The sequence below is a fragment of the Salvelinus alpinus genome, chromosome 20 (assembly GCF_045679555.1).
Source record: "Salvelinus alpinus chromosome 20, SLU_Salpinus.1, whole genome shotgun sequence".
Classification (NCBI taxonomy): domain Eukaryota; kingdom Metazoa; phylum Chordata; class Actinopteri; order Salmoniformes; family Salmonidae; genus Salvelinus; species Salvelinus alpinus.
In genome coordinates, this window is record NC_092105.1 from 40,645,650 (window position 1) to 40,658,512 (window position 12,863).

A 12,863-nucleotide genomic window follows, 5' to 3' on the forward strand; every position below is an offset into this window, starting at 1 on the left:
AATGACTGTACATTATACACCATTTATTTCTAATAGGTACAAACTAATCTGAAACACAACCAAAACGAACTGCAAATGCATCCAACAAGTTTGTAGAGTCACAAGCTTGATGTAGTCATTGCGTGCTAGGAATATGGGACCAAATACTAAACTGTTGACTACTTTATTTATATAATAATTTTGACCCCTACCTTTGAGAGAAAAAAATAATACTTGTTAATCAAAATCTATTTCTCTGAGCAATTGTATTAGTATAAAATATTATAATTTCCCAATTTTCTGAGCATGCAATATATTGTAGCCCAGTATTTGAATTATTTTATACAGTTAAAATTGCTAATCTTTATCAAGGGTGACAATTTCAGACCCCATATATTGAAATAAAATGTGAAGCTAGCCTGAACAACGCTGACTTTTACTGGTATATGAGGCGTAATGCACTTCAGTGAGAACAAGTCTACCATCCAGATGCCTACCTCTATGTACCCTGCTTGACTGTGGAAACAAGCTGTGTTCGATTCAGCTGAGCTATAATCTCAACACATTTAGACATTAATCAGCTTCCATACTCATTTGCATAGACTACCTAAATAACATTGAATTGTTGAAAGTAACTAACTTTTCTTACACATTTATGTGAAAGTAAATTCGAAGTGAGGTTGGGTTTATCTAGGCTACATTGACATCTAACTTGCCCAAAGGATAATTTCAACTTGAAGCTAGGTATACTATCATTCGTCCATGGTTAATTGGATCTTTGCAAGTAATTACCATTAGCTCTATAAAGACGATTCCAAATTCATGATATGAATAATAAGCTTTTATCTTTGGATATTGTCTTTTATATATATGTTATTCATAATATACAGTATATCGACTACGCAAGCAGACTCATCTCTCCTTCAAATATTGCTATTTGGTTTCAATCAATTAATGATTGAAATGTTGGATTCACGTCTCCATCTCAACCAAAAATCTAAGTTAAAGAATAGCACTAAATCAAATCAAACTTTAAATACACTTCAAATAAAGTTTTATTTGATTTAGTCATATTCTTAAATGTTTGTTTGAGATGAAGACGTGAATCCAACATACTGTATTAATAACTTGTAGATTACATTTTAAATCAACCAACCATCCTGCATATACAAGACAATATCCAAAGGTAAAACTGTACAGTATTATTAATATCATGAATTTGGCATCCTATTTATAGGGTTAACGGTAACTACTTCTAAACTTTGAAAGATCCAATCAACCATGGATGAATGATAGTATATCTAGCTACATGTTGAAATTATGGTGTACTTTGTTCGGCAAATCATTTGGGCAATGTAGCCTACATAAACGCAACCTCACTCCGAATGACTTTCAACTATTCAATGTTATTTAGGTAGTCTACGCAACTGAGTATGGAGTATGGAATCAATGTCTAAATGTGTTGAAATGATAGCTCAGATGAAACGAACACAGCTTGATTGCTAAGCAGGGTACAGAGGTAGGCATCTGGATGGTGGACTTATTCTCATTAAAGTGCATTAGCCCTCATATACCAGTAGGAATCACTGCTCAGGCAGAAATCGTTGGACTATGGCTTCATGTTTTATTTCAATATACCTCTTTATTTAGGTTGATAGCATGATGTTGAAACAACGCCATTAATTTGAACATGCCATTTTACTATCAACATTGAAACGATGTCAAATAAAATGTCTAATCAAATCAAAAATTTTACAATTTAAACCACTCAATAATTTTTAACATATACATAGTTCTGATGACTATGTTGAAATTAGATTGATGTAACAACCTGTTAGTTTGGTTAAGTCAATTTATTTAAATTGAACTTTTACCTTCATTTCAATGTTTACAACTCCGGTTGAAATGTGGTGAAAACAGTACTGGTGGATGAGCTATTGTCTGAACTGCACTTTACATGGAAAAGTGGGCAACTATTTGGCCCCTACAAATTAAAACAAGTCAGGACACATCCTACAGCCAGGCATTTTCTCAGTTGAGTTTCCGACTCAAAGTAGTCAAAAACACCCAGTCTCAAAACAATGAAGAGCTGTTTTACTGGAGGCAATGGTTCACTGCAGAGTTTGCAGTAATTATGAGCTTCACTCATGACTTAGGAGATATTTCATCCTAAATGAGAAATAGCAAAAAAGTGGAGCCTGTCAAGAAGAAAGCTGAGATAACTTTTTAAGTGGTTTTCCCAAAGCAAGGCAGATATCTCACAATATTCATTGCATGTCTCCATACCAACGGAACAATCACATTTGACCTCTTAAAGCAGGTTTGCATTTTCCGTCATTAATCTTTCTGGCAGCTCTGCAGAATGGTCACTAGCTGGCACAGCACAGCCACAAAGTCATACAATTTTAAACCTAACCCTAACCTTAACCCCAAACACATTGCTAACCCTAATGCCTAACCCTAACCTTAAATGAAGACCAAATAGCACATTTTTAGCACATTTTTTGCAATACAGCCAATTTTGACTTTGCAGCTGGCCTATTTAGTAAAATCGATCAGTTCTGCCTCCAGGACAAGACTCACGACAATAAACGTCAACCTGCTCTTTTAGATGCTCAACACCTTACATACTTAAAACATATTCCTAATAACAGGGTAGACTTTAAACATTGCTATTCCATAATTCATCCACTTTTGAAACATTGTATTTGATGGTGGTGCTGATTCAATTAGTAAGAGATAAGTCACTTCTTGTCAGCACTAGCAAATTATGTGACCTATCCACTCTGCTGCTAAGATTTCATCTGCCAGAAACCTCAATACATACACTCAACACGTACAGGATAACATACTCATATTATGGGAGCAAAATATATCTTAGACATTCTAAGTGTTTACCCTTTTGTTCATATTATCTCTTTCCAACAGACACCTGCATGTTCTCACATGGAGAGAGAACATTTGACTTTTCATAGCTGTTATTAAGTGCCTTGACAATCCCTATAAAGGACTGGTAAGGAAGTTGACAATGCTCTAGGCAGTTCCTAGTGTATATTTAGAAACAGGACCCCTGCCATTAACTAAACCTGTATATGGTTGTGAAAACTAACATTAATCCCCACGCTGCTGAACTAATGAAGGTGAAGGCACAATGGCACTGGGCCAATATCTTCCATGGGTGCCTTTTAGGGTTGACACATGCCCCTCAATTCCCAGGTAGTAGAATGGGTGTCAGGAATCTGTCTTTTAAAGTTAGAGTAAAAGGAAGTGTACAGGTGACAGCAGATGTGTGTGATGAGTTAAGTATGAAGTGTCTTCTTACTAACCTTCTTTCCTTGAGGGCCCTCAGGTCCCATGTCACCCTGTGGTCCGGGTATACCCTGGGAAGGAACAAAGAACACTCCTTAACAAGGGTACATGTGCTGCTGCTGCTACTGTGCTGGAGGACACCATTCACATCTAGATATAAAGTGAAGGTTACCCAGATACTGATGCTAAATTACTGGGAAGAGCTAAAGAGTTTACAGCAGCCTGGTCTCATAGACCAGACATAACATAGTAAGGGTAAATCCGGGACACTCAAACTAGTATGTTATGTTTGGTATGGTTACATAAGACAGAAGGTTACTTAAGGCAAAAACAAAAGTAGGGTGGTTGGTCAAGTGGGCGGGGAGGCGTGTAACGCGAACGTCTAGCAACTGAACTTCAGCATTTTAGCAACTTTGCAACTACTTACTTTTTTTTAGCTACTTTGCAACTACTTAGCATGTTAGCTAACCCTTCCCCCTAACCTGAACCCTTTAAACCTAACCTTAAACCTAACCCCTAACCCTAACCCTTAGCCTAGCTAACGTTAGCTACCTAGCTAACATTAGCATTAGACACCTAGCCACTTAGCTAACGTCAGTGACAACAAATTGGAATTCGTAACATATCATACATTTTGCAAATTTGCAAATTATTTTTGTAACAAAGCATACGAAATGGACATCCACAAATTAATACATACCATACCAAACATAGCATATCATACTATTTGGAGTGTACCGGATTTACATTCACTGTGTTCTGTCTACTCCTGAATCCAATCCAGGTTGATTACAGCCATTATCAACTACATTGTGTGTGTGCGTGGGACGGGAAGGGAGAACGGAGTGAGTACGTATGTGTTTATACAGGAGTTTCACAAAAGGATAACGCTTTGATCTGAATATGTGAATTTTCAAGGTACATGTTGCTGTTGTCTACCCACCTGGAGACCTCTGACACCTCTGGAGCCCATTGGACCCTCAGGACCCTGGGAGTGGACAGTCAATGAAACAGTAAAGAAAGGTACTGTATAAATCAGCCTGTCATACGACCAATAGAACAAAAGCATGACACAGAGAGCAGACAAATTTGATTATTCATACATACCCTGTCTCCTTTAATTCCTGGAATGCCACACTCGCCCCTCTCACCCTGTGTAATGGAAATCGAAAGCAATACGTCATGAGAAATGAATGTACTGTAGCTTCAAAATAACAGAAATATTAATGGCAACTTGAATGACATACCATCTCTCCTTTGTAACCAGGTTTTCCCTGCAAATAAACACAGTATAATAGGTTAGAACGTGAGCAACAGTGGTACAAACACTGAGTATACCAAAGACTAGGAACACCTTCCTAATATTGAGTTGCACCCCACCCTTTTGCCCTCAGAACAGCTTCAATTTGTCGGGGCACATTTGTCGGGGCAACTCTACAAGGTGTTGAAAGCGTTCCACAAGGATGCTAGCCCATGTTGACTCCAATGCTTCCCATAGTTGTGTGAAGTTGGGTGGATGTCCTTTGGGTGGTGGACCATCCTTGATACACACAGGAAACTGTTAAGCGTGAAAAATCCAGCAGCCTTGCAGTTCTTGACACAAACCCGGTGCGCCTGGCACCTACTACCATACCCCGTTCAAAGGCACTTCAATCTTTTGTCTTGCCCATTCACCCTCTGAATGGCACACATACACAATCCATGTCTCAATTGTCTCAAGGCTTAAAAGTCCTTCTTTAACCGGTCTCCTCCCCTTCATTTACACGGATTGAAATGGATTTAACAAGTGACATCAATAAGGGTTCATAGCTTTCACCTGGATTCACCTGGTCAGTCTATGTCATGGAAAGAGCAGGAGTTCTTAATGTTTTGTGTACTGAGTGTACATTGATAAATGCTTAGTCAACATACAGCTGTATTATGTTAAGTTGAGCCAGGTTGCTGCAGCAACAGGAAATGTGAATGATTGTGCTGATTATAATTTTTTGACATTTTTGTAGCGGTTGATACATTTTGCGTAAGGGAATATTACAAACTTCAAAAGCCTTTTTAAACCTCATATACACTATACATTTTACATTTCCTGCATTGCATCTCCTCCAACAGGGTGATCAAATTAAGATCCTACATTTGTATCTATAGATGTCTGGATATCTGCATATAAAAATGTAATTAAAAAAAATACTGCGTGTTTAAGTGTATCACTCACCTCTCCGCCGTCCCGACCTGGAAGTCCACTTAGTCCTCCCTCTCCCTAAAAGGAAAGGAGAACAGGGCATCTGTATTATTTACACAGTACACACGGGAGCTATTTGATTTAGATTTCTCATATTAGGAATATATGTCTATACAAGCAAAGTAAGTGGACATGTGCTGTATATTGCATCTTAGTGAGACATCAGGAACACAACAGGTATGTTAATCAATTAAATAATTCAACATAATCATAACAAATCAAAGACCTTCAATCCTTTAAGACCAGGGGCTCCATCATCTCCTGGGCGACCCTTCTTCCCCTGTGGAATGAAGGAACAACATGAGATTCATTTAACTCACTTTAAAACAAAACAGGTTTGACGGAAGGCCACTACTATCCATTGCAAATGATCTGCAGCGAGTCAGTTAAGTGATAATGCCCAAGAGGATGGTGTTTGGAGGATATATTGGCACGGTGTCACTTTAATACAATGGGTTACCAACATATTTACATTTTAATATTAAATGTTATTTTGATTAATTTCTTCATATTATTTCATTCTTCCACAAGATATAGTCCTGACACAAATCTAGGTTTGCTAGAGATGCAACCTAGTCGTTCAGTCTTTTTGTTCTGTATCTAGAGATGCGACCCAGTCGTTCAGTCTTTTTGTTCTGTATCTATGGACGCTACCCAGTCGGTCAGTCTTTTTGTTCTGTATCTAGAGATGCGACCCAGTCGTTCAGTCTTTTTGTTCTGTATCTATGGACGCTACCCAGTCGGTCAGTCTTTTTGTTCTGTATCTAGAGATGCGACCCAGTCGTTCAGTCTTTTTGTTCTGTATCTATGGACGCTACCCAGTCGGTCAGTCTTTTTGTTCTGTATCTAGAGACGCGACCCAGTTGTTCAGTCGTTCATTCTAAATGTTCCATTGCCATACTTGCTTGCTAGCTAGCCAACTACGGCTAACTTACAGTCACGTCAAACAGTGCAGCTAGAATAACAGCAAAGTAGCTGCATTTACTTAAGCTGTTTTCTAGTGACATTTATTTGGATAAATCCATAACAATAAGCTGATGAGATGCGATTTCGCCCTGGCATAGAAAATGTGCTCACTCGTCAGGACACTGTCGTTCAGACGAGCTAGCCAACAACACAGCTAACGTTACTGTAACACAATCACTTCAAACTGAAGCTGGAAAGACTGCAAATTAGCTGCGTTTTTCGTTGTACCCTTATTAATTTTGTTGTTGTTGTATATATCTATAACAATTATTCTAGCTGAATCATGATTTAGACTGGCTGAGAAATGCTGCCTGCCTTTCTGTCTCGTCCCAACACGTTCATTACTATTGGACAGCAGGAGATCGAATTTGAATATTCAAACAAGGTTGTATATGTCGGAGAGACAGACAGCAAGGTTTATACAAATCTCAGCTGTTGAAAAGTAAATGTTAGTCTAAAAGAAATGTGAGATAATGTCTAGATGGTTTTTTATAGTGGAGATCAAGTTCATAGTTTCCCTGAGGCATTGTTCGGTCATTGCAGGTGGTAAAAGGACCTGGGGTCACAAGGGGGGTGGCTTTGTGTTTGTGGGCGTGTGTGTGTGTGTGTGTGTGTGTGTGTGTGTGTGTGTGTGTGTGTGTGTGTGTGTGTGTGTGTGTGTGTGTGTGTGTGTGTGTGTGTGTGTGTGTGTGTGTGTGTGTGTGTGTGTGTGTGTGTGTGTGTGTGTATGTCAAGGATGGACATGTTGCTGCTTGACCAAAAGGTGAGAGGTCAGGCACCTGGACAGCGTGTGGTGGTTGCCATTCGCAGCTTATCGTCGATTTGTGGCCGTTAAACTAAAGAGAGTAATTGTGAGAGCCTTTAAGTCTCAGTTTAAGAATGTAAGGAATCTCTCTGTAGAGAAAGCCCCTGGTTAATGATCATGCAACTGTCTGTCAGCACAAGACTGTCAGACGCTGAGGACCCTGACATTAACATGGCTGTCATCCATCCAGAGAGGGGCCTCTAGTCTGGTCCGATGATGTGGAAGATCACGCACCTAGTGTCACAGTTTAAGCCCCCTCCAACATTCTCCATCTCTGACTAGCTGACAATGGAGCTAGTAAGTGTTATTTACGATGGCAAAGGTCCTGTTTTTATTGGGAGTAAAGGCCTTCATAGGCTGCCCCTGGTTTCCATGGGGGACATCTTATGTGGGAAGGGAAATGTCCAATAACTTGTCGGGACAGGCAGAGCAAATTAGCAACTGAGGTTTATAGGAAGTATTCATTGTTTTTCTCAATCTATTTTGTCCTGCAGCATTTGGAGTATTTTCAGAAGTAAGAAAGACAGCTTGCTCTGTCCACAGGGGGTACTTCGACAAAACCAAGCAATTACCTCTGATATCAGAACTATGTTAGCTTCCTCTTTACAAAATTCAGCACTTCAGGAACAAACAACTTTCTTTTATTTCAAAGGAGAAGTGTTTTGTGATTAGTGAGTGTTTGGAAAGGACAATGAAAGTACTTACAGTTGGACCACTGAGCCCTCTCTCGCCCTTCTCACAGGCACATCGTTGGGCCAGGGGACACTTCAAAAAGGCAGGATAAGGTTTCAGAATCAACATGTACAGTATATGACCATGCAGTGTCCCTGAACTTAATTATGTATTTGGTTGAATGAGGATAGCATTTCAATTGCATCAAAATGTAATAGTACCTACCCCCTTGTCAGCCAGGTCAGTCTGGGTAGAGAGAAATAAAACAGTGACAACCATTAGAGACAATCATACACCATCCAAAACATACAAACAGAAATCATGTACATTTACAACTATACTGAACAAAAATATAAACACAACATGCAATCATTTCAACGATTTTACTGAGTTACAGTTCATATAAGGAAATCAGACAATTTAAATAAATAAATTAGGCCCTAATCTATGGATTTCATATCACTGGGCAGGGGCGCAGCCATGGGAGGGTATAGGCCCACCCACTTGGGAACCAGGCCCAGCCAATCAGAATTAGTTTTTCCCCACAAAAGGGCTTTATTACAGACAGAAATACTCCTCAGTTTCATCAGCTGTCCGGTTGGCTGGTCTCAGACGATCCCGCAGGTGAAGAAGCCGGATGTGGAGGTCCTGGGCTGGCGTGGTTACACGTGGTCTGCAGTTGTGAGGCCGGTTGGACATACTGCCAAATTTTCTAAAACGACGTTGGAGGTGGCTTATAGTAGAGAAATTAACCTTAAATTCTCTGGCAACAGCTCTGGTGGACATTCCTGAAGTCAGCATGCTAATTGCACGCTCCCTCAAAAGTTGAGACATCTGTGGCATCGAGTTGTGTGAGAAAGATGCACATTTTAGAGTGGCCTTTAATTGTCTCCAGCCCAAGGTGTACCTGTGTAATGATCATGCTCTTTAAATCAGCTTCTTGATATGCAAACCTGTCTGGTGGATGGATTATCTTGGAATTTAAGAGAAATAAGCTTATTGTGCATATGGAACATTTCTGGGATCATTTCAGGTCACGAAACATAGGACCAACACTTTACATGTTGCGTTTATATTTTTGTTCAGTGTAGATTACAAAGACAGGACTTGTAAACTCTAGCATATTGTATCATATTTCTGCCTCCCCTCGTCACACACCATTTAAACCTCTAATCCTCTCATCTGGACTCGGAAAAGCCTGCTGTGTGAGTACAAGTGACTGTGGGGGGTTATCTGAATGATGGTTTCGTGCCAAGCTCTGTTTTGCTATGTTGCCACTTGAAAGAAATCAGTGAGTAGACATTCCATTGTAATACCCACGAGCCAAATGTAAACCACGTTATGATAAAAAGAAGGCTAAGAATATCACTGAAATTATCACTGAAAGAACCTGTCTGCTTCCACTCATAGGTATGTAAGGTGCGACCACAAGAGGCTCTGTTTACCCTTATTGGGACAAAAACCTTGTGGCATAGCAGATTCAAAGCAAAGCCCATGGGATATGCACTCATAACATGCAGATGGTAAGAAGCAAAGTCTATTGAAAAAATGTAAGACAGCTAGCTGTCTGCTCATTGAACAAAAAATACAAAATCCATGGCTGTCATCGATAGCCATTTATTATCTTGCTACAGTGTCTTGCATTTGTATAGCTACAAATTGTGGAATGTCAGTCATTCAGGCTCCAGCCTTTATCCTACTTAAAAAACCTTCCTGAGAGGATTTTGGTTACAATATCCAAGATATCCCTAGTTCAACTTTGATTACATCTAAATCACAACTGTATCATTGCATCATTATTACACCCAATATTGTGTTTTTGAGCCCTCCCCTTCTCCTTTTCCACTTCTTCAGTCTAATTAACATGCTGCTCTGCCAGAGGCTGTCCCCCAAATGGCACCCTAGTCCCTTTATCGTTCACTACTTGTGATCAGGGCCCATGGGGTTCTATTCAAAGGTAGTACACTATGTGGCTAATAGGGTGCCATTTGGGACACACTCAGAGAGAAGCACTGACCTCAACTTAAGCAGTGACTCAAAGTAGAATCCAAGTAGTGCCTTTGCTGCTGTTCGATGGCTGCCCCGAGCAGGCGCTGCATCCCACACTCTTTCTTTCTCTCCCTATATTGCTTTCTCTTGTCATCTCCACTTCCTCCCTCTCTCTCTATTGCTAACGCTCTCTCATGCTCTCTCTCTCTGTCTTTCTCGGGAGTTGTTGGTGTGCAGATTGTGAGAGGGTTTGCTGTCCTTTTTTGTGTGTTTATTTCTATGTATGCAAGGCAGATCATACTCACAATTTCCGTGAGGACTTTCTCCACAATATCAGTATCCTGTAGATTGTGGAGGTATCGGGAAGCAGGAGAGCTGGCCAGCAGACGGAGCTGGGCCACGTTGGCTGGCTCATTGGCTGCACGGGTGATGCCCACCGTGAAGAACTTCACCCCCTGGTTCTTGGCGTCGGCGGCAGCTGAGAAGATGTCTGGGTTCCTGGGGTGGGAGATGCCGTCAGTGAGTAGGACGGCCACCTTGATGCTGCCTGGGATGGACTCCTCCAGGTACATCTTAGTCATGTTGGTGATGGCGTAGGTGGTGTAGGTGCCGTGACCGATGTATAAAATGGGGGTGATGTGGGACTTGAAGTTGTCAGTGCCTCTCCACTGCTTGAAGGTCTGCTCGATGATGACGTGACTGCTGTACTGCAGCAGGGCCACCTTCCAGCTCAGACTGCGACCGGTCTGCAGACGGACAGCCTGGAGCCTGTCCACCACATCCATGGCAAAGTGCTTCTCCTGCTCATGGTTCTCCTTGGCACTCTCAGAGCTGTCCAGCAGAAAAGTAAGCTCCAGACCGCAGTCCTCATCTAAAAGTGTTCATGTGCAGAGCTGTCAGACACACAATTGCGACAAGAGGCCATTCTATTGAAAAATGTCATTGTGTGTTATGAATGTGTTATGAAGTACTTACGTACAGGTAACTGACATAATAAAGGAAACACTTGAGTAAACGAGGGATACAAAGTATATTGAAAGCAGGTGATTCCACACAGGTGTGGTTCCTGAGTTAATTAAGCAATTAACATCCCATAATGCTTAGGGTCATGTATAAAAATGCCCAGTTGCCCATTATTTTGACTACCATGAATAGAAGAAGACTTTCAGTGACTTTGAAAGAGTGGTCTCAAAGGAGCATAGGGGGTTTAAAGTGTGTATATATATATATATATATAGAGAGAAATAAATGTAAACAAATATAATAAATAAATAGGTCACCAGATCTCAACCCAATTGAACAGTTTTGGGAGATTCTGGAGTGTTGCCAGAGACAGCGTTTTCCACCACCATCAACAAAACATCATATTATGAATTTATCATGGACAAATAGTGACGCATCCTTCCAATAGAGTTCCAGACACTTATAGAATTTATGCGAAGGTGCATTGAAGCTATTCTGGCGGCTCGTGGTGGCCCAAAGCCCTACTAAGACACGTTATGTTGGGTTTTCCTTTATTTTTGCAGTTACCTGTAGGTGTACTTCAACTAAAGTGTGTTTTCTATCTTGTCTCATTTTTAAATGGAAACGCAATCATTCAAAGTTATGACAGTCAAGTGAAAATGTCTATGAAGCCAAAAACCCTATCTGAAATCAACCCTTTATCTTTATATTACATATCTCACAAGGGCAGAAAGACCAAGCTAAATCATGTTCATATGTTCAAAAAATGCAGTAGGATATCAACACCTTGGGAATATAGCAGGTACAGTATACCACAGGACATCCACTGATAAGATAGATATCTATCTACTGTCTGTACCTGTGTTAACCAAATGTAAAAACTTTAACATTTGATTTTATGATGTATGCTCAACCTCTTGTTTAGCTGGAATCTGATTTCTATTGGATTGATGAATAATGGTCACAGAAATGTGACATAATAAGACATCTGTGATCTCACTGTTTAAGCACCATCTGAAATTAGCAACTTTTGCAATGAGTAACTGTACTATTAAAAAGAGGATGTCTTTTCTCATACCTTGTCTATTATGTTTTTGCCCGTTAGGCGCAGTGGCTGCGGCTGCAGCTCGCAGCTGGGCCCCCCTGCCTCTGGGTCTCTTGTTCATTGTTCTCTCCTCATAGTAGTCCTGAGACCAGACACCCAACAGGCCTGCTACAAACAGGAGCCATGTCACTGTAGGGAACATCATTGTCCCTCCTGCAATAATAATGTTTGGAATGTTTATTTCTTTAAAGAACAATCTACATGATGACTTCATGTTCGATGACGACGTCATGATTGGTCAACAACGTAGAGTATTTGAAAATTGATATTTGTGCACAAGATTAGCGCACAACAAGTCCTCAGATTAATCTATTGCACTAGTTTTTCATCTGAAACCATACGATTTGTTAATTTCTCCCTCCTCCATTTTGAATAATTTTTGAAATCACACACCCTCCCTCTATTATACATTTTTAACATGCATATAGGCAGATTGTCCTTTTACTGAGCAAAACTTGTAGACTCACAATCCAAAGCCTTTTTTTGCGTGGTGCAGATCCAGGTATCCTTGTGCTCCACTAAGTGCAATGTTCCAAAATGCTGGGGTTGTGCAGGTAGCGAGAGAAGAACAGCAGTGATGGAAGGTTCCAGTTAGTTCCCTGAGTGTGTAGCAGCAATAGAAACAATGATAGCCATCCTGAGGCACAGTGTGTCTGTGAGCCTCTGAGCCTCTCCCACCTCCTTCATAAAAGAGGAGGGAACACCAGATCCCGCAAGACCCCGCCAAGACTCTGGTTCCTGCTCGGCCCTCAGGGCAAGGGCAGAATGGGGTTGGGTTTCAGCACTTTGTTGTGTAGAGGTTGTGTAGGTTTTATAAAGATGGTTTTGCAGGTTGTGTA

General features: G+C 40.6%; 1 protein-coding gene across 1 annotated transcript in view; it reads right to left on the reverse strand.

Annotated features, from left to right (window-relative positions):
- LOC139546882 (collagen alpha-1(XXVIII) chain-like) overlaps positions 1 to 12,613 on the reverse strand; it is a 42,257-nt gene extending 29,644 nt beyond the window's left edge. The window contains exons 1-11 of the mRNA XM_071355799.1: positions 12,492 to 12,613; positions 11,998 to 12,177; positions 10,262 to 10,827; positions 8,193 to 8,213; positions 8,001 to 8,060; positions 5,751 to 5,804; positions 5,498 to 5,542; positions 4,536 to 4,562; positions 4,396 to 4,440; positions 4,232 to 4,276; positions 3,306 to 3,359 (exon numbers count right to left, since the gene is read on the reverse strand). Coding sequence (XP_071211900.1) covers positions 3,306 to 3,359; positions 4,232 to 4,276; positions 4,396 to 4,440; positions 4,536 to 4,562; positions 5,498 to 5,542; positions 5,751 to 5,804; positions 8,001 to 8,060; positions 8,193 to 8,213; positions 10,262 to 10,827; positions 11,998 to 12,169 — 1,089 coding nt within the window. The 5' untranslated portion in view covers positions 12,170 to 12,177; positions 12,492 to 12,613. The remainder of the gene's footprint in view (positions 1 to 3,305; positions 3,360 to 4,231; positions 4,277 to 4,395; positions 4,441 to 4,535; positions 4,563 to 5,497; positions 5,543 to 5,750; positions 5,805 to 8,000; positions 8,061 to 8,192; positions 8,214 to 10,261; positions 10,828 to 11,997; positions 12,178 to 12,491) is intronic.
- Positions 12,614 to 12,863: the final 250 nt, after the last annotated feature.